This window comes from Crinia signifera, chromosome 1 (genome assembly GCF_055691185.1).
Source record: "Crinia signifera chromosome 1, ASM5569118v1, whole genome shotgun sequence".
In the NCBI taxonomy this organism is placed as follows: Eukaryota; Metazoa; Chordata; class Amphibia; order Anura; family Myobatrachidae; genus Crinia; species Crinia signifera.
Window position 1 is genome coordinate 440,700,035 of NC_139217.1, and position 23,274 is coordinate 440,723,308.

A 23,274-nucleotide genomic window follows, 5' to 3' on the forward strand; every position below is an offset into this window, starting at 1 on the left:
ACGTGACCATGCATCGCCATCGCTGTGGGCTATACATACAGAGCAATCCATGCTTAATTTCTAAGCAGTGTATACAGATCACTTGAGAACCGCTTACGGCACACTAGCGGGGCACGGTACAGTGGTTGGAACCACTAGTCTAGGGATATTTTTTCGATCCAGTAGAGCAGTCATTTAATCATGACAGGTAAACGTTTAACCCTCTAAAGGCAATGGAGGTACATCATGCTCATATGATTTTTACTCGAAGGGTGACATAACAGACAGTTTAGTTTAATTGTCCCTTGGAGGGTGACGAGACAGGCAGGTCTCCTGAAGCGTACCACAAACCACTTATGTGCAGCTCACATTTCTCAGAAGTGAAACCGCATCACTCATTCAAAACTATATCTACTTGAAATAAGAGTCTCCGTTCACAAAGAACAAAGAGATCAGTAAGAATGAAGCACCTTGGCGTCCTGTCTGTGTTATCCCTCCTCTTTCATATCCATGGATGTAAGTAAACAGGTAGATTTAGTGTCATCTATTGAAATGCTCTTTATGCTACTGTAGCTCCGTACATTTGTACAAATTATTTAATTGCACTTTTTTTGTATTCATATTTCATACCTCCCAACTTTATCAATATCAGAATAGGGACACTCGCGCGACGAAAAGGGGGCGTGGTGTATGTAAGTGAGGGCTCTGCTTATGCAAATTAGGTCACGTCCCCATTCTCGGACGCGAATAGACGCTGTGCGCATGCGCACAGCGTCTATTCTGTCAGATTGGGGGGCTCCCAACTGCCCCCCGCAGCGGGACACTGCCGGCCGCGGGAGGGATGCGGGAACGTCCAGTAGGGAGGTATGATATTTATAAGAGTATATGGGCCAGATGTATCAAGCTTCAAAAAGTGATAATGTGGAAGAGTGATAAGCAACCAACCAATCAGCCTCTGTCTGTTTTTAAAACCAGCCAGTAACATGACAGTGAGGAGCTGATTGGATGGTTGTTTATCACTCTCCATTTAACATTTTGTAAAGCTTGATACATCTGGCCCTATATGAGAATATTATTCTGCGCAGAGATTATAATTTGCATGTATTAGGGGTGAGCATGTATTAGGGGTGAGTGGACAATGCTACAATATAATAAGTAATTATCAAGAGCACATTATTGCAATTGCGGCATACAATCTAAGTAATGTCCATAAATTATCCATTATCTCTGCCAAATAACATAGAAACATATTTCTGCTATAACATATATACTGTAGAATATTAAACAAAATATGTGCACAAATCTTGTAGATTATTTTCCTTTGTAAAGGGAAGTGAGTCCATAAACAATACATAATGAATAAATACATTGTTAATAATAATAATAATAATAATAATAATAATAATAATAATAATAGTAATAATACATATGTAATTCCATTTGTAAGGAGAGTCATACAAGACAAATTATGTTTCTTAAAAATCTCTGACACGCAATCTCACCATGAAACATTATATATTAATGACAAGGAGGCTATAGTTTGCAGTGATGTGCGGAGGGGTCACTGGCTTGGGAGGAACACATGGGGGTGGATGGGGGGGATGCATCTTTAAAGTTTTGTGTGTGTGAAAAAACCCACAGTATAACACAAGGGGCTCAAAATAGCACGGAAATAAGTCAGCAGCTGTCTAAATATGTAGGCAGAACCTACACTACACTACACAGTTAGTTACTATAAGCAGGTTTTCAGTCATCCCAGACACAGTCCTACACTCAGGTCCTATCCAGAGACCTTTTTCAAGATACACAGATTTAAAGCACACACTTAATAATGCAGTAAGAAGGGAGCAACTCGATTCCTGTGTCTGTGAGCAAAGATTTACAGTGCTAAGGGTTACTCACCCTGTATTGCTGTATCCTGTGTAAAAGCCAGGTATATAGTACATTGGGGCAGATGTATTATAGTGGCGCTTATCGCGCCGCTATGATACTTCTGCTTTGCTTCATTAGCGAGGCGAAGCAGGAAGGGACGTCGACAAGATGTATTAACATTTTGTCTGCTGAAGCGGGGGAGCGCTAACTCCCCCCTCCGGCGATGTCCCCTCCTGGAGATAGTGCATCAGTTTACACTGATGCGCTGTCTCCTTTCCCGCAGCCGGCAGCACTGGGCATGCGCGGGATCTCACTACTCACGCAAGATCCCCAGCGCAGCTCAGCGCCAACAGCAGGGACAGCGCTGTCTAGCATCAGGCTGGCAAAGCCAAGACCAGCATCGTGCGGAACGGTCAGCGATGCTGACCGTTCATACATTCGGCCTGCTATCATTTAGATAGCAGCGCTGATATGGACAGGGGCGCATAGTGCATGCTGGCTCCGTCATACATGAGGGATAAGCGGTATCAGTGCACATAACGTGCGCTGATACCCCTTCTCCCCCATAAAGCCCCGGTCATACATTTGCCCAATTGTGGCATTTGATTATTGTTCCATGGCCGCTGATATGGGTTATGATTAAAAACCGGAACCGGAACGCCAAATCGGATGGGCTCCATTCATCAATTTCTGTTATTCTGGAGCTTGTAGTGCCTGACCGGGGGTGTCCAGTCCAGGGGAGTGTCTGTGATAGATTTCACTGGGGACATGGGGAAGGGTCAGATTACAGCCTTCTCATAGGGTATGGGTAAAATCCGGAATCAGATAAGACACCGGAATGCCGGACTGGACATCAAACTCTGCATTCCGGAGCTTGTAGTATCCGGTCCGGGGGTGTCCTGTCCGGGGGTGCTCCATCTGATGAGGCTGCTCTCGCACCTGTCACCTGGGAGAGGAGAGGGGGGAGAATACAGCCTCACCGCATGGTCCGGGGATGTAATAAAAACTGGAACGGTCCAGACCACACGGAGAGGCTGTAATCTCCCCTTCCCCATGTCCCTGGTGTGAGCAATCACAGGCATCCCCCGGACAAGACACCACCTGCATGGGACACCCCTCGGACCAGACACTATAAGCTCCGGAATGCAGAGTTTGATGTCTGGTCCGGCGTTCCGGTGTCTTATCCGGGTCCGGTTTTTACTTAGTCCCCAGGGAAAGTTTGGAAACAGCCCAGCATCTTCGGGAGTGCCCAGTGGTGTGCTGTGAGGTCACACCCACTTTCCACTATGCCACGCCTCCCTTTCACAATGTAAGTCTTTGCTTACACCATCCACAGCTGGCACAAGTTGTACAGTCATTACCTGGGGGGTAGCTATGTTTACCACTGGGATTATGACTCGTTCTTAAATCGAGCCCTAAATTGTATCCTGTAAGTCACAATACTGCCGGAATTAGAGACTGACAAGTTACAGAAAGGTTCTACAGCCTGAAGTACCTGGTTCTTAGCTGAGGCAATTACTAGAGCAGATCCTGGTACATTGTGAGCTCCGGATTACACAGCGAATCATGCTCTACATAATCTACAAACATGGTATAAAGATGTCATTGCAACATCATTGTCAGAGCTGAGGTGGGCAACACCATCGATACATTATGAGACTGGCACTTATTGTTTATCCATCTGTACATATGCGAGTATTTGGAAGATATCAGGTTGCTAGTTGTGATCTACCCAACATTATAAAGTTACATTCACAATCTACTTTCATCCACAGATGAGTGTGTGGATATTATCGGAGGAAATGAGGTTGATCCACATTCCAAACCCTACATGGCTTTCATCACAACACCGGGGAAGGATTCAAAGTCATCATCGTGCGGAGGAGCTCTCATTAAAGCAAATTGGGTGCTAACTGCCGCTCATTGCGATTTGTAAGTATGTTACACATCATTTTTCAGGTGCTTCTGCCGTACTCAGATGAGCTTTCAATCTAATATTAGGGTTGGGTACAGGGGCGCCGATTTATGTTTTTTCTGGTGGGTGGTCAAGGGGGCATGTCCTTTAGGGAAGTGGTGCCCCCCCCCCCACAGACCCCCCCTTCCCCAGTCCAGGACAGAGGCAGACAGGGATCTGGGCAGCACTGCAGTGTGGTCCGTGCAGTGCTAGGGAGGCAGTGGGGTCCCTGCAGAGGATGGGCAGTTAGCGGTGGGGTCCCTGCAGTGGAAGGGAACTAGTAGCGGTATTGGCAACTAGTACATACACGCCGCAGGGACCCCGCCACTGAGTTCCCATCCACTACAGGGACCCCGCCGCTGACTGCCCAGCAGTTCCGCCAATGTGTTTTCAGACTCAGCGGCACAGGTTGGCGGCAAGCGGCGGGTGAGCTCCGGCTGTGGCCCGTGGGTGCTTATCATTTTCCATGGGTGTTCGGGCCCTGGAGCACCCACAGAATCGGCGCCTATGGTTGGGTACACAAGAAATACAAATATTTTACATGACTTTCTAATATCTATGGTCTGCAGAAAGGTAAATGTCAAAGGAATTTAATTAAATAAATATTACCCGCCCAGGGGTGTGGCCTAATATGTAAATCACGGTTAGTATCAGGCTGTGTTAAATAATTATGACCTATTAATAGAAACTCTACATCCTCATACACTTTTGTTGGTACTTGTGTACAATCACGGCTCCCATCGCATGCCATCGCATGCGATGAGATGCGATTTTACCGTGTTTTTATGCATTTTTGTTAAAAATCGCATGCGATCGCATCGCATGCGACTGCATGAGATCGCATGCGATCTGATGCGATGCGATGTCATTTTTCACTGAAATTATGGACATGAGTTGAAATCATGTAAAATGCACCCCAAATGTCATTTTTCACACTGTACCACCCCCACTATCAACGCCAACCCGAAGTGTGGCGAGCGCAGCGAGCCCGCGAGGGGCGGCGGTACGCGTCCTACAACCTTTTCATACCCCCACTATCCACGTCGGCGTGGAGAATAGAAAGTGTGGTGACCGCTGCGAGCCACCGAGCCCGAAGCGTGGCGAGCGGACGCGGATACCTTCACAGGTATCCGTGTCCCTCGCGGGCTTCACAGGTATCCGCGTCCCTCGCGGGCTTCACAGGTATCCGCGTATGTTGTCCACGCTTCGGGCTCGGTGGCTCGCTGAGCTCGCCACACTTTCTATTCTCAACTCCACGCCGACGTGGATAGTGGGGGTATGAAAAGGTCGTAGGACGCGTACCGCCACCCCGCGCGGGCTCGCTGCGCTTGCCACGCTTCGGGTTGGAGTTGATAGCAGGGGTGGTACAGTGTGAAAAATGACATTTGGAGTGCATTTTACATGATTTCAACTCATGTTCATAATTTCAGTGAAAAATGACATCGCATCGCATGAGATCGCATACGATGCCCATCGTGGGAGCCGTGATTCTACACAAGTACCCTTTTGTTTTCTGAGCACCATTGGTACCATTGGATGTGATTATATTTTTTCTTAAAATGTGCATCTTATTCACACCATAAAGTGACAGCATTACATTGCAGATGTACCATGACTCTTTGTACTTCTGTGTGCTGCAAAGTTGCAAACCCAGGTAAAAAAGGTTCCGATAAGAGCACCTACACCCATTTTTTCAGCCATGTTTCATCCTTGACTTTATACACAGTTCTTACCTAGTCTCTGTTTTACTGTGCTCTGCATTGTATAAGATATGTGTCTACAGTGCGAATAATACACTCTGCCACGGGTTGCAATATTACATTTTATTGTTTAGTGCCACAGTGGCTCCAGTGAGACCTGCATTTATTAGGGATCCAAAACATTTTCCAGCATCCTGCATCGTGTGTATAACAGTGAGTACGGCTTATTATCTTTAAACAACTGGGCTGTTTGTAGTTGTAAGACAAAGTGTACATACACTTTGCTACATCCTCAAGGCTGTGCACACATATTCCCAACAGGTTATGACTGGGCCATAATGAGGCTTTAATGCACTTTATGCCGGCCCACCACCTTTGTGCATGATGTCATGTAGAGCGGACAGCTAGCACCCCAGAAGCACGGTAGCGCACAGAGTGTCTAGAAGACATTCCATGCATCTGTATACATGGGAGTTTGCCTACCTATAGCATTTAAAGGATGCTACGGGCAGCACTGCTGAATCTTTAAAAGCTCTAGGTTGACGTTGCACCTTATTGACAGAACTAAGAGCCGTGGCCTTAGTTCCAGCTGGGTTATGGGCTCAGTCAGAACAGAAGGGAGGAGGGACAGAGCCTGGGGGGTGGGATAAATGAAGCAGAAGAATGAGGCTGGTGACCAGTGCAACCAACACAGCATCCCTGTCCAGAGCAGGACTGCGGACTCACTATACCCCTGCCCAACCTCAAAATACACTCCAATATGTGTGCTTGTGGCTCTTGTGGACATTGCAGTGTCTGAGATTAGCTATAGCCATCATGCTGAATAGTCTCACAGCACCACAATCTCACCAGGGTCTATGCAACACATTATTGAGTGTTCTCTTCAAGCAAATCCTGAATGTACCATATTACACTAAAATGATTCTCTTAGCCACACGAAGCACTATAGTCACTTTAAGATCACCACGAAAATACAGGGGATAATATAAGACACCTCGAATTCAGATAGAAGTGGCGGGGCACGGTTGTCTCCACAGTATTGGGGCCGTTTCTAGCCAATGGGAAATGTAAAATGTATCTGTGATTAGTACCTGTGTGAAATTTTGTGTTAAGTGCAAGGCATTGGGTATGAATGTTATTAATATATGTTAATGTATGTTAATTTGGAAAACAATAAAAAAAGATTTAAAAAAAAAAAAATGATTGCAATAGAGCGGTTTGACGCAAATATTGCTAATAGTAATGAAGAAGCAGCAAGATAAATTCAATAGCTTAATTACATTTTTAATATTGGAGAGTGGAAGTATGCCATAGGCTTAAGCCTTAAAAGTCCCATGGTCATCAATTGCAGGACATCAATAAAATGGCACTAAAAGGAGAGGTAATAATCATGGGAGACTTTAATCTACCTGATGTAAACTGGGAGCTGCCTGTTGCAAGTTCCACCAGAAGTAGGGATATTTTGAAGTACTTGCAATGAGCATCAATCCAGCAATTGGTGAGGGAGCCCACTCGTAAGGACGCAATATTAGACAATACAAATGGTGACAGAATATCTGATGTAAAAGTGGGTGAAAACCTGGGATGCAGCGACCATCAAGCAGTATGATTCAGAATAATGACAGAGAGCGACTCATCGCACACAAAAACAAAGGTGTTAGATTTTAGGAAGGCTGATTTTGTAGAGATGAGAAAAGTTGTAAGGGATGGTTTGGCAGAGTGGAGGAACTTGGAAGGAGTGCAGGAGAAGTGGGAAAATTAAAAAGTGCAATAGGAAAAACAAAAGAATATGTGTGCGCTATATAAGAAATTGTTAATAAATAATAATAAACAATAAAGTGGTGTATCTTGTTAGACAGAAGGAGGCTAAGAAGGTAATCAGATGTGCAAAAGCAAAGGCTGAGGAGAAAATGGCCCAGTCAGTGGGTAAAGGAGGGAAAACATTTTTTTAGGCTTATAAGTGAAAGGAGAAAAACAAAAACGGGAATAATAAGACTAAAGACAGATAGTTAAAGTCTTCTTGAGGGAGACAATGTAATAGCAGATCATACTAATAATTATTTATACTCAGTATTCATTGCTGAAAGAGAGGGAAAGGGGCCACAGTTAAGTTGCAAGTATGAAGGAGAAACAAGTACATTTACAGAGGAGAAAGTCCTAACAGAACTCTGAAAACTGAAAGTGGATAAATAAATGGGGCCAGATGGGATACATCCAATGATACTTAAATAGCTTAAAGAGGAGCTGGTAAAACCATTAACACAATTATTCAACCAGTCATTAGCTACTGGAGTAATCCCAGAGAACTGGAAAACAGCGAATGTCATTCCACTGCACAAAAGTGGAAGCAAGAAAGTGGTATGCAACTATCGACCAGTGAGCCTTACATCAGTAGTAGGGAAATTGATGGAAACACTCTTAAAACAAAGAGTTATAGAATATCTCAAAACCAGCAACTTACAGGATCCAAAACAGTATGGGTTTACTGGGGGAAGATCATGTCAAACAAATCTCATTGACTTTTTGACTGGGTGACTAAAGTAATAGATCAAGGTGTGGCTCTAGATGTAGCTTATCTAGACTTTAGTAAAGCTTTTGACACTGTCCAACATCGCAGATAAACTTGAAAGCTTGGGATTGGATTCTAAGATGATTGAATGGATAAGATCTTGGTTGCAGAACAGAAAACAGAGAGTTGTAGTAAATGGAGTACAGTCACAGGAGGGAAAGGTTACAAGTGGAGTACCCCAAGGATCTGTACTTGGACCAGGGCTTTTAATATCTTTATTGGTGATATTGTAAATGGAATTGAGAGTAAAATATGCCTTTTTGCAGATGACACAATGGTATGCAACAGGGTAGACACACTGGGAGGGGTAAAAAAAAATGATTGATGATCTAGGTACAGTAGATTAGAGAAATGGTCACGAGCATGGTAACTACAGAGTAATGCCAAAAAATGCAAAATCATGCACTCGAGTCTCAAAAATCCAAATACAGTATAAATGGCACTATAAAGGAAACTACTGAGGAAGAGAGGGATCTAGATGTCACTATTTCAGGAGACTTAAAGGCAGGTAGGCAATGTAACAAAGCAATGAAGAAGGCAAGTCAGATGCTTGGTTGCATAGGGAGAGGTATCAGCAGTAGAAAGAAAGAAGTAACAATGCCACTGTATAGGTCATTGGTACGACCTCATCTAGAGTATTGTGTTCAGTTCTGGAGGCCATACCTCCAAAAGGATAAACATATATTAGATACAGTACTGCACAAAGAACTAAAATGGTGCATGGCCTACATCACAAAATGTACCCAGAAATACTAAAATATCTTAATATGTATAGTTTAGAGCAGAGAAGGGAAAGGGGGGACATGATAGAAACTTTCAAATATATCAAGGGCTTTAACAAGGTACAGGTGGGAGACATTCTTCACAGGAAGAGGAGCAGCAGAACACGAGGACATGCACTGAAACTAGAGGGAGTAAGATTCAGGGGAAATGTGAGGAAGAATTACTTCACAGAAAGAGTAGTAGATAAGTGGAATAGCCTACCATCAGAGGTGGTAGACGCAAATACAGTAGTACAATTTAAACATGCTTGGGATAGGCATATTGATATCCTTACAAAAAAATAAGGATCAAATATGGTTTGAGGTAACATGTTTAAAGAAGGGGCAGACTAGATGGGCCAAGAGGTACTTATCTGCTCCCAAATTCTATGTTTCTATGCCTGGGGCTCATCCACTGTTAAGATGTTGTGCACATGCTGTGCAGAGCCTGTGCAACATCAGCCTCCCCCTGATGGGAGACTTGCAGGAGGGCTAATGGTACAGTCCCTTGAAATCTTGGACTGTCTCGGAGACAAAAAAGCAGTATATCATCCGCAAAAAGACTTAGCTTATGCATTGAGGAACCAGCTTGTATTACAGGAAAATCAAAGAGTCTCTGGAGCTTGGCCATCGGAGAGGCACCAATCTTGATGCCCCGGCTGCACAGTAAGGGTAGGCCGCGGCTTAATTTGACTCAACATGGGAAACCTCAACCGGCCTGGAAATGGAAAGGATTGACATATCGATAGCTCTGTCTGCTGCCACCATAGCATATTTAATTGCAACAGCATGATGAGTTATGTGGCCTTACATTCAAGTATAAACAATGTAAAACATATTACTAGTGTACATTCAAGTTTTTATTACCCTTTATTACCATTAAACCGAACTGACTTACAATATTTGGTTTCCAGTGAAACTAAAACGAAGGTAATCTTGGGTGCCCACTCTCTGACCAAGGACACACAGCAGCTGAAGCAGATATATGGGATTAAACGGGCTATTAAGCACCCTTGTTTTGATCGTGACATGAAAGTCCATGATCTTCAACTTGTCCAGGTAATGATGATTTTGTCCATATATTAAGTAGTCTCCTGTATATTTTAAATCTCCTGCATGCGCAGTAATAATAATAATTGTATTTATATAGAGCTCTTTCTTCAATAGGACTCAATGCGCTTAACAGATAGAATGAATGTAATACAGTACAGGAACAATGCAGTACAGAAAATCTTTTCATAAACAATACTTAAGGGAATTAAGGAAAGGCTTGAGTGAACAGGAAAGGCTTGAGTCTTTTTTTGAAGGATTCTAGAGTGGGGTCCTCTCGAACTGTGTGGAGAAGTGAAGTCCATAGAGTCAGATAGGATTTACTGGGTCATAAACCCACAAGTCAGAACTTTGCCACCACCGCTATACATTGTAAGAGCTGTCCTGGCAGATAAGTACTGATGTTAATAACTGGTAGTATCCAGGCAATAAGAGTATATGGGCTACTTACTAAATCCTGCACCACATTTTTTGCCAAATATATTTATTTTGTAGTCAGGACACGATGACTTACGCTAGTAGGTCATACATTTTGCCAGTGGCTGTGATACTGGAAGTCAGCAGGCCAACACCGGCAATGCAATGCTGACTCTCCATAACCGTCTACCCTACCACCTAACCTTCCCTGCAGCCTAAACCCATTAGTGTCTAACACTCCCCCACAGTCTAACCCTCTCATCACAGCCTAACCCTACCCTCCCCTCTAACTGTAACCCTAAGACCCCCCTAGTGAATACACCTAACACTCCACCCCATCCTTATTCTATGAAATCTCACAAACATACAATGTGGATACTGGCTGTGGCTATTCCGGCATTGGTATTCTGCTCATGTTGCAGTTCCGATGTCAGTATTTTGCCCGATAGCTGGGATTACAGCGTCTGGATTTCAGTAGTCAGCATCCTGACCTGAGGTCAGACTGTAGTCTAGCTCTTCCAGATTGAAAATTCATTTACTCTGCTATATTAAAAGATAGTGGCCCTTATGCAGAACTGATCACAGTACAAATTTGTTCTCAAAATGGGCAAAACCATGTGCACTGCAGGTGGGGCAGATATAACATGTACAGAGAGTTAGATTTGTGTGAGTTATTTTGTTCCTGGGAAGGGTAAATACTGGCTGCATTATTTTTACACTGCAATTTCGATTTCTGTTTCAACACACCCCACCCAAATGCAACTCTTTCTGCACCTGTTACATCTGCCCCACCTGCAGTGCACATGGTTTTTCCCATTTTTGAGAACAAATTTGTACTGCGATCAGATCTGAATAAGGGCCAGTGTCTTATCTAAATTGGTTTCTAGTTGTTTTCCTCCCATGCGCCAAATAAGTGCAAATTTAGGATGAGTTGGGAGTAATGAATACAGTAACAATCCTGCATTGTGCATATGATTGTGTTAAACAAGGAGAAAACAAAGGCAAACTCCAACATACTGTATTAGAAATTGCACTTGCCAACTCAGAACCAGCCCAGTGTTTGGCTATGCTAGAAAACTTGCCCATTAATGCCATACGATATATTGGCTGATCTTGACATTTTATAGTGTGTACACCCAAGTCCACCCAATTCATTGTTTGTTAAACTGACATATGTAGTGTTGTTACATTAAGCATGTAATGTCATATTGCGTTGTTGTATGGCAGATTGTGCAGTATGTACATTGCTGCAATATACAGTATCATTACAGTAGGTCACCACATTGCTGAGGTATGTATGCCTAATGGCTGTTTCACCCTACCATCTGCCATTGATCATTGATGGTAGGGTGAAACAGCCATTAAGCATAAAATGCCAATGTTGGAAACAATGATACCAGATATTGGCTAGCTATCCAAAAGGTTGGTGCTAATCTGATTGTAGCAGGAAGATGATCAAATATCAGTATAAAGTAAACCCATCGATGCTGGAAAATTATTGGGCTCTCAGGATCATTGCCAAAAACGTAAGTCATCAACCTCAAAACATAGATGCTTGCCACCCATCTATGGGGGTCATTCTGGTTGGCTCGCTAATCTGCGGTATTTTGCTGCTTAACAAGCCTTCTAATGCCATCTAGACTTACTCAGCACTGTGATCAGGGGGAAAATACACTCGATGGTGAGTTAGAAAGCTTGATTGTAATATTCTTTGAAAATTAAATCAATATTATTTTGATACAATGTCTCGGGGCTCATAGGCCAATGACTACTCTGTCTGTTTGGTAATCTGGCACTAAAAAAATGTGATTAGATACAGAGTAGAACAGCGTATGGTATCACTGATAAAAAAAATTAAATATCCACCTAAAATTAACATAAATATACAATATAATAAACAATGTATTGCAGTGGTTCCCAAACTGTGCGCCTAGGCTCCCTGGGGTGCCTCGGGACACTTGCAGGGGTGCCTCGGGTTGGTCGTCCAGGACCAATTCAAATTATTTATGATCAATTATTTCTGGAAAAAAACAGTGCTGGTGGCTGCCAATCATAAAATGTGTACAACCTGAACCAAATCCTGCCCTTTACCACATAACTGAACCCAGTGGCGTAAGTTCGTCCCAGTTGCCCGGAGGCAAGATGTATATTGGTGCCCCCCCCCCCCCCACACACACACACACACAATGTTATTCAAAACATATATAGTCTGTTATGAAATATATATTATATACTGTATGTTTATACAGAAAGAGAGGGAGAACACATATATATTTCAGAACTCATGCACAGAAGCAATTTTGATGGCTTTCAATTAATGGATTTAAACCTTGAGAGCAGGAGCCCGGTGGCAGATGACTCCATTGCCTCCCAGAGTTCTGCCTCTGACTGAACCTAAGAAGCACATATATACACAATCTACTTCATTTGATTTTTTTTGGGGGGGGCCTAGGGGTGTCTTCGAAAAATTCTGATACTCTAGGGCAGGCATGTCCAAACTATGGCCCTCCAGCTGTTGTGAAACTACAAGTCCCATCATGCCTTGCCAAAATTTTGCTATTAGGGAATGCTAAAACTATTGCAAGGCATGCTGGGATGTGTAGTTTCACCACAGCTGGAGGGCCACAGTTTGGACATGGCTGCTCTAGGGTGCTGTGATTAGAAAAAGATTGTGAACCCCTGATGTATTGTATTAAAAAAACGGATGACTATCCTCATATAAATGACAAATATCAATATGCAATTTGAGATCAATAAAAACAATCTCTTGATGTCTAAAAAAGGTTAAAAAAAATACAGATAAATTCATCTCCTTCCTCCTCAGTAGATCAGTAGATTATTATTGTGTACCTCTGCAGACTGCACACCCTGCCAGCACTGACCTATGCAGTGCTCCCAGCCTGTTGCCTCCGATGGTTTCTCTGCAGGCAGGATGTGGGTCACGTGGATGTTTCTGTGCATGGTTTATCATACTACCATACAAGTATTTGCTTTCCAATATTTGCATTGGGTCCTTGTATAAACTTGTATAAACTTGGTCAATGGGTAACTGCAGGGGATATATATATGTATATATATATATATATATATATATATATATATATATACACACACACACACACACACACACACACATACACATACATACATGAAAAGCCTGTGTTTATCCCTCTGCACCATGCTCTGTAGGAGACCTCACAGTCCCAGTGCTGCCTCTGATTAAAAACCCTCCCATGACTAGGCTGCTGCTGCTGTTCTCCATGGGCCTGAGAAGCATGTAATGAGCTCCACCAATCAGAGCTCAGCACAAACATCTCAGCCTCTGCCCTCTGGTGCAAAGTGTCATGGGACTTAGTCAACTCCCAGTAATGCACTGCACACTTAATCATTGTCACATTGGCAGATAGGTGAAGCTGCAGCACTACCCCACTCCCATGCACAAAACCTTTAGCTAAAAAAAAATACTTTTTTACATACCTGCCAACCACAGGGGGCCCCTAGCTAGAGGGGGGCCCAGGGGTACTGACCCCTTGTGCCCCCATTATAATCCGGCCCTGAGTCCCACTATATGGAGACTGTCCTGCTGCCCCTTCCATGGGTGGCAATGTCCTGCAGGAGGGGCAGTTATAGAGCCAGATCCAGAGATAACTACTGATCTGCAAACAGCCAGTGATCACTGTAGAGAAAAGTGCATGCCATCTTTTCAGTGCAGGGAGGGAGCCGGGGGCTGCCCAGACTCAAGATGAGCACTGGCATGTCCCTGAAAATTCTAAAACGAGGGTCACAGTGATAGGCCTCATCCCTATCTCAGAAACCACACCTACTCATCACTTTGCCCTACCCCCTAGGTCCCAATTTCACAACTACAAAAGTTGGGAGGAATTCAAAGGGGCCCTTACAAGTTTTTGTTTTGGGGCCTGCAAATGTCTAGTTACGCCCATGGGTGTTAGTGGGGGACTCCTGGGACACAGTTAATTTAAATCTGCAACAGTAGCGGGTGCACCCCAGAGCTCCACTGCAAGAGCAGCAGTCACATTGTGAATTACACAGGTGCTGCGGTACCTTTTAGCGCTTGGATCCCTGAGACAGGTATCTCCATTGCCTATGGGAGTTACACCCCTGACTACAATCTGCAGGGATGACTAAACCATTAGGCATCTGCCTAGGTTCTCTAGAATCTGGAAGGCGCACTTGGGTCTGACTATCACTAAATTAAGGATGCCTCTAAGAGAAACATTGATGTTGAACTTCATGCAAACGACAGGTGTTGAACTTCTAAGATGCCACCTTCACACTTTAACGTGAGGATTTGGAAAGTTGTTTTTCCTGTGTAAGCGTGAGGAGCAGTAAGATGAAGTTTTGACTAGGATGCCGAAAAACCTTGTACCGGCCGTGATGGTCTGGCCTTGTATATTATACTTATGATAGAGTACTTGCAATCATGCTGATTGGTTGCTGTGGGCAACCTCACTACTGGGCCTCTTCACCACTCTTTTCACTGCTTGATTATGCTGGTCACTGATCTCATAGCTGATCTTTCCTGCTCAAATGTAGAGGTATAATACGTTTGTAGCCAATGAATTTACATATAGGTTTCTTTGTTGCAGCTAGAAAAACCTGCAAAGTTGAACAAAGTTGTGGCACTTCTATCGCTTCCAAAGAACGAAGAGAATGTCAAGCCGGGAACAATATGCAGCACTTTCGGATGGGGTTTGACTGATTTTAAAAAGAAGACAATGTCAGATGTTCTTCGGCAGGCTAATCTGACAGTTGTAGACAATGAAAAATGCAGGAAAATATATAAAAAGCAAAAGGGCAAACCAATAATAATAACCAGCACCATGATATGTGCGGGGCCTCTTAAGAAACGTAAAGATGACACATGCCAGGTAAGTTTTATTGATTTTACACTTGATGATATCTCTCAAGTGCTGTATATTTAGAAAGCAAATATTCACTCAAGTCATTCAGAAATGAATGTCTACAATTCAAACCGTCCCCTCCTGCAGCCCAACCATATCCCGTCTCCTAGTGACTAACGCTAATGATCCCCCCTACAGCCTAACCATAACCATCCCCTAGTGCCCAACAGTAACCCTCACCTCCTACAGCCTAACCATAACCCTCCTCCTAGTGCCTAACACTAACCCTCTCCTCATACAGCCTAACCATAACCGTCCTCCTAGTGCCTAACACTAACCCTCCACTCCTACAGCCTAACCATAACCCTCCTCCTAGTGCCCAATAGTAACCCTCCCCTCCTACAGCCTAACCATAACCCTGCTCCTAGTGCCCAACACTAACCCTCCCCTCCAACAGCCTAACCATAATCCTCCTCCTAGTGCCCAACACTAACCCTCCCCTCATACAGCCTCACCATAACCCTCCTCCTAGTGCCCAACACTAACCCTCCCCTCATACAGCCTCACCATAACCCTCCTCCTAGTGCCCAACATTAACCCTCCCCTCCCACAGCCTAACCATAACCCTCCTCCTAGTGCCTAACACTAACCCTCCCCTCCTACAGCCTAACCATAACCCTACTCCTAGTGCCTAACACAGACCCTCCCCTCATACAGCCTAACCATATCCCTCCTCCTAGTGCCTAACACTAACCCTCTCCTCATACAGCCTAACCATAACCCTCCTCCTAGTGCCCAACACTAACCCTCCCCTCCTACAGCCTCACCATAACCTTCCTCCTAGTGCCTAACACTAACCCTCCCCTCCTACAGCCTAATCATAACCCTCCTACTAGTGCCCAACAGTAACCCTCCCCTCCTACTGCATAACCATAACCCTCCTCCTAGTGCCTAACACTAACCCTTCCCTCCTACAGCCTAACCATAACCCTCCTCCTAGTGCCCAACAGTAACCCCCCTCCCCTACAGCCTAACCATAACCCTCCTCCTAGTGCCCAACAGTAACCCCCCTCCCCTACTGCCTAACCATTACCCTCCTCCTAGTTCATAATGCTAACTCTATCCTCCTACAGCCTAACCATAACCATCCTCCTTGTTCATAATGCAAACCCTCTCCTCCTACAGCCTAACAACAACCCTTCCAATAGTGGCAAATAGTAACCCATGACTCCTACAGCCTAACCATAACCCTCCCATTGGTGCCTAACACTAACCCTTTGTTCCTACAGACTAACCATAACTTTCCCTGAGTGCCTAATATTAACTCTCCCCTCCTCCAACCTAACCATAACCCTCCCCCTAGTGCCTAGCCATAACCATCACCCCTACAGCCTAACTATAAGCCTCCTCCTAGTGCCTAATGCTAACCATCCCCTCCTACTACCTAATAATAACCCTCCCCCTAGTGCCTAACATTAACCCTCCCCTCTTAAAACATAACCATAAAAATCCTAGTGCCTAATGCTAACCATCCCCGCATACAGCATAACCACAACCCTTTCCCTAGGGCCAGCACAAACTCTCCCTCCTTACAGTCTACCCATAACCCTCCCCCTAGTACCTAACAATAGCAATTCCCTCCTACAGCCTAACCACAACCCGTCCCTCCCCCTAGTGCACAACACTTACCCTCCCCTTCTACAGCCTAACCATAACCCTCCCCCTAGTGCCTAACACTAACCCTCCCCTCCTACAGTCTAACCATAACCCTCCCCCTAGTACCTTACACTAACCATCCCCTCCTACAGCCTAACCATAACCCTCCCCCTAGTGCCTAATACTAACCCTCCCCTCCTACAGCCTAACCATAACCCTCCCCCTAGTGCCTAACACAAACACACCCCTTCTACAGCCTAATGATAACCCTTCTCCTAGTACCTAGCGCTAACCCTCACCCATACAGCCTAACCACAACCCTTCCCATAGTGTCAACACAAACTCTCCCCCTTACAGTCTAACCATAACCCTCCCCCTAGCACCTAACACTAACCATTCCCTCCTACAGTCTAACCACAACCCTCTCCCTAGTGCATAACACTAACCATTCCCTTCTACAGCCTAACCATAACCGTCCCCTTAGTGCCTAACACTAACCCTCCCCTCCTACAGCCTAACCATAACCCTCTCCCTAGTGCCTAACACTAAACCTCCCCTCCTACAGCCCAACCATAACCCTTCCCTAGTTCCTAACACTGACCATCCCCTCCTACAGTCTAACCACAACCCTCCCCCTAGTGCCTAACACTAATCCTCTCCAGTCCAGTAATGACCATCTTATTGTGCAGCCCAGAAATGACCATCATCTTGTACAACTTGACAAGTTTACTAAAAAAAATAATATAGGGGAACCGCACTATATAGTCAGGAAAAAAATGTTATGTTATATGAATATTGGGGTCATAAGTGACTATTATTTAAGAAATTTCTTCTGTTTTAACATCACCTCGGTGGTCCTTAAGTTGTGTGTGTGATGGTCTGTGGTGCACCCCCGAGTTATGACTTGTTTAGATAAAAGAAAAAAAAAAAGAAAAAAGAAACTTGGGTGGGGTGCACCGAGATCCCCAAAGTAAAGTTATTCTATTCGTTTAGGATTTATTTTTTATTGTTTTTTTTTTTATTTTTTATATTTATAAATTTTTTAGTGTATATGTATATTTTAATATGAACCTATATCATTAATTAGGAGGCCTTGTTGTCCAAAAATTATATTTATAAAGTTGCCTTAACCCCAGCGAAATTTTTTGTTAATTATGAAAATATTAATAAAGGACTGGTTTGGTTAGTACGGTATTAATTGATTGATTGACCATCATACAGTATATCCTTAACATCGATGCACCATTGATGTCATAGGTGCTTCACTCAATGAATTAGAGATAAAGATTTAATCGTAGGTCACTAAAGAATTCAAGAAAATAAAGTATGTACATTTTACCATATATATACATAAATACAATACAACACTGTCCTCTTGATTCGGCCCCCTCTTGCTTTACCTTATTTTGCCCAAACTTTTGTTCTCTGTATTTCTGTATTTATACAGTTCTCCTCTGTGAGTTCCATTTATCCTACAAGTTCCCAGAGAATACCTAATTTGCAACAATGTATTGTAAATCAGTAACAGTACATCACACAGTATCCAATCAGGCTAGATCAATGAATTAGGGTTTCTATGCCTGAATTAAGTAATTTATAACAGATTTTACAGAAATACAGAGAACAAAAGTCCATTCTCTTGAAAGAAATTAAGGGCAAATTAAGGTAAAGCAAGAGGGGGCTGAATCAAGGAGAGTGTTGTATACATATGTATGTATATATGGTAAAATGTACATACTTTATTTGTTTCCTTGAATTATTCTTTTCTTTTTAAAGATTACATTTTAATTGAATTTTTACAAGGATATGGGGAAAGGGTACAGAAGAAAAAAAATGGGGGGGGGGGGCAGGGTACACACAAAGAAAGAAAAAAAAAGGTACAAGGTACAATTACATGTCTGGTATAATCATGATGTAACTTATGGCTCATGAGGGTATAGAGTGGTACTCGGAAACAGCGAAACGGGAAGATATGAGTGGATACATTGCAGCTTATGTCATTGCTAGATGGGTCTCGTAGCAGTCATTCTCTATGGCCCTTATTCTGGTTGGTGCGGCCAGAGCCGCACACGGGGCTCCGGCCGCACAAACCAATCCCCGCCCACCCTACGGATCGCCACGGCCGTCCGTACACGGACGGCTGGCGATCCGCATTAAAATGGTGGAGGCTACGCCTCCACCATGGTGGGAGCTGCCCCCTGCATTCGATGGTCGTCGACCATCGAAGGCAGGTCCGCACGCCGCGGCAGCTCCCGCAAGCTAAGACCACACGGACAATCGTCCGTGTGGTAGCTTGTATGGGGGCTGAAAGCTGACATCCGGCGACGTCAGCTTTCCGCCCCCATGAGTGGCGTCATGCCCTCATTACCATGCATACGCCCCGCGTTTGCATGGGAACGCCCATGAAACGCGGGGCGTACACATAGGGAAATGAGGGCATGATGCCTCTCACGCCCCTATCCGCCCCCTTTGCGGCGGACGAAATCCGTCTGCGGCGAAGGGGGCTGCACATGCGCAGATTCACCTCTGCGCATGTGCAGACCAAAAACATCGGCGGTACGGCCGCACGCGGGCCGTACCGTTCCGATCTGAATAAGGGCTATAACTGGAATTACATTGGTAATGGGTTTCCATTTAGTTGTTGTAGTGTACCTGGAGATTACGTAGGGGGTGACTGGTGAGGAAGGCTCTGTAAGCACTCCACGGGGTCCATTTTATTAAGTAGCTGTCATGTGGAAATGAGCGTGCTGTGCCAGCAGTTTCAAACTCGTAATGTGTTTGAACGTCCTCTTCTATGGGTAAGGGTGTGGGGATCAATGGAGTGAGCCAATTTTTGGCTTTGAACACTTTGGTGGAGGACAGAATATGGCCTATGACATACTGATCGTTGTGGTGTTCTTCATCTGAAAGGTGAAACATGGCTATTTTGGGGTGAGGAAGGATTGTGGACCCCAGGATTTTTGAAATTAGGAAGAATACCTTGGAACAGAGTCCAGCTATCTTAGGGCAAGACCAAAAGATATGGAACAATGATCCCACTTTGCTGCATTGTCACCAGCAGGCATTAGATGAAGGTATTGTCGGTGGATAATCTTATAGAACTGTTCAATATGGGATTGACATTTAGAAACATGGAAGCACTTATAGAATACAGCTCATCATTCTTCGTCGGAAAAGTTGCAGGATAAATCTGATTCCCATTTAATTTGGGAGCTGAATCTAGTGGGCTTTTGAGATCCAACCATTAAAGTGTACCACCAAGATATGGCACCTTTGGAGTCTGTTTTTAAAAGTTTGTGGTATATATATTTATATATATTTTGGTATTGGCCATAACGCATGGGGTGGTTTACAGACATTTTGCACCCAGTGTCTTAGCTGGAGATATTTGTAAAAATCTTTGGTAGGTATAGCATACAGTATTTGGCTTGAACATTGGCGAAAGTAATTAGGTTACCCTCTGTCATGGTATCTGTCAGTGTGGAGATCCTTGGGAGATCCATACCCCCAGAGATAAATCAGGAATTAAACACATTAACCCTTTCAAGGAGAATTGTAACGAGGGGAGAGATATTTTGTGAGTCAATGACACAAGTGTTAGCCAGGAAAGTCTGGTGGAGTGTAACACCGAGGATTGGGAGATAGATTTTGGTTTTCCGGTAGCAGGAAGCCATAAGATGTCAGTTAGCGGAAGGGGTGAGAGTAATCCCCGTTCCAAGAGGACCTATGGTTTGACGATATCTGTCGCAAACCAGGCTGCCAAAGGGTGCTAGGATACATGCTAATTGATAGAGGTGTAAGTTGGGAAAGGACAAGCCGGGAGAGACATTGTGCTTCGGGAGAGTCTGGGCTTCTTACCTCTCCATACATACTGTGTAAAGATAGAGTTAAATTTAGCCAGTAGGTGTTTTGGGAGGAGAATAGGGATAGTGCTGAATAGATATAGTAAATTAGGAAGTAGAACTATCTTAAGGGCGGATATGCGACCCAGCCACGAGGTGTGAAGTAGCATCCAGTCGTTAGTCGTGTGGGAAGATGATTACAAGTGACTAAGTCTGAGATCTTAGGGGAAATATGAATTCCAAAGTATTTTAGGCTCTTAGATTGCCAGGAGAATTCATAATTTGATTTAAAATCAGCTAATAAATTCGTGGAAAAGTTTATAGGTAAAGCTTCTGTTTTTGAGCTTTTTAGTTTGTAGAACGAAATGTTGGAATAATCTTGTAATATTTCATGTAGCCCTTTAAGGGAGGAGGTAGGATTGGTCAGAGACAAAAGGATGTCGTCTTCGAAGAGGCAGACCTTGTATGGCTGTCCAAACAAATTTAGACCAGTGACGTTCGGGGAAGATCTTATAGTTTCAGCTAAGGGTTCTATAGCCAGAACAAACATCAGGGGGGATAAAGGACAGCCTTGGCGGGTACCATTTGCAATCTTGAAGGTGGTTGAGAGCATGCCATTTATAAAAACTCTTGCTGATGGGTTGTAGTAGAGGGCTAATATGGAGGATAGGGCTTTATCTCCGAGTCCAAATTTTTAATTATTTTTTGACCTATGATTAAATCCTTATCTCAATTTGATTGAGTGAAACACCTATGACATCAATGGTGCATCGATGTTAAGGATATATGATGGTCAATCAATCAATTAATACGAACAAAACCAGTCCTTTATTAATATTTTCATAATTAACAAAAATATTCGCAGGGATTGATTAAGGCAACTTTATAAATATAATATTTGGACAACAAGGCCTCCTAATTAATGATATAGGTTCATATTAAAATATACACTAAAAAATTAATAAATATAAAAATTAAAACTAACAATTAAAAATAATAAAAAATCCTAAACAGAAATAGAATAACTTTACTTTGGGGATCTAGCGTGCACCCCACCCGAGTTTCTGTTTTCTTTTTTTTTCTTTTGTCACAACTTGACAAGTGCAAGTTCTATGTCCGTAAGGCTTGTGGGGGCCCTGGGGCAACAAATTTGTGGTTCCGGTGGGGGCAGCGAGAAGGTAGAAGGTAAGGAGACACCCCTCTCCTGTGTACAGTGCAGTGAGGGAGTGAAAAGGGAGGGTGCAATGCCGCCACTGTCAGACAGGTGAGACTTCCCATGATAGTTGTGGCTGGGAGAGGAGCTGTGGCCACCACCTCTGTCATAATCAAATATGTCAGTGAACATTTGGAAATTAGGTCCTCCTCTGTGCCCTAGTAACAGTGGAAGGCTTATGATAACTGCTTCTCTCCATCACAAGTAGTTAACTGCACATACTACTGTGCCGGAGCTGTTAGGTGCCTGCACTTGTTGGCATGTGCGGCTACAGAGCGGTAAGGGTCAGGGCATTTGTGGCAGTGTGGGGGCCCCTTATGTGTGGGGGCCCATGGGTGACTGCCCAGTCTGCCCTACCTATAATCTGAACACAATATAACTGGGTACAGTGCATCATTACTCATGAAAGCATATTGAGCATTTTCCTGATTACACACAGGTGTTTATTGAAGCCACAGCTGACTATCTGATCCTTAGAGCAGCATGTACAATGTGTGAACTGTCATATGTTCTATTTCAGGGTGATTCCGGTGGTCCATTGATATGTAACAACAGATACACAGGTATCGTCTCGTTTGGGCCCTATAATACTTGTGGTAATCCCAAAATACCAGGAGTCTATACATGGCTGAAAAACAACTATCTCAAGTGGATAATCGATACAACTGGTGGAAATTCATTCGGGCTTCTAGAGTGATGCTATCACCAATGTATTACGCAGACATCCGAACAAACATCGTATAAATAAATATATATGTGACATCAGAATATGTGAATTCATTTTGTGACATCATCGAGCTGTAGGAAGTCATCTTGTTTATATCTGTGAGGCCTGTTATGTTTGCTGGCATGTGGCCCCAACCTGCACATGAAGGACAGCCAATCAGCATACTCTTTAACACTGCATTGTCCCCATTCATTCTGTTATTCCATTTCCATGGGTCATTGGGGCGACTATATTTTGGTTGACACTCATTCGGTCGACACATTAAAAAAGGTTGACATGGCTTAGTTTGACATAAAAAAGGTCAAAAAGCCATAGGTCGACATAGTGAAAAGGTCAACACAAGCAAAGTGTCGATGTGTCAAAAGTCGATAGGGAAAGGGCAACATGAGGTGTTCCCCTTTTTGGTGTCTATGTCGACCTATGTTGATATTGGATACCGTACTCTATGCCCACTTGGATAGTAACATATGAAAAACACGTGTTCTAGAAAAAATGTGAAAAACTCATGTCGAAATAAGGTATGCCGACCTTTTCCATGTGTTGTCCTATTGCCTGTTGACCAAAAGTGGTCGAACTATTGACTGATGACCTATTTAATGTTGACCTGCCAACCACAGGTTTGCATTGAATAGGACTATTCCCCTCTGCAGAACAGCAACTCTGTGTGCAATG

General features: G+C 43.7%; 1 protein-coding gene across 1 annotated transcript; it reads left to right on the top strand.

Moving 5' to 3' along the window:
- Positions 1–433: 433 nt before the first annotated feature.
- LOC146032075 (granzyme A-like) lies at positions 434–22,640 on the top strand. The gene is made up of 5 exons (XM_083158474.1): positions 434–495; positions 3,627–3,783; positions 9,750–9,894; positions 14,910–15,191; positions 22,396–22,640. The coding sequence occupies exons 1-5, from the start codon at positions 441–443 to the stop codon at positions 22,570–22,572; spliced, it is 816 nt and encodes a 271-aa protein (XP_083014600.1). The 5' UTR covers positions 434–440; the 3' UTR covers positions 22,573–22,640.
- The last annotated feature ends 634 nt before the right edge of the window (positions 22,641–23,274 follow it).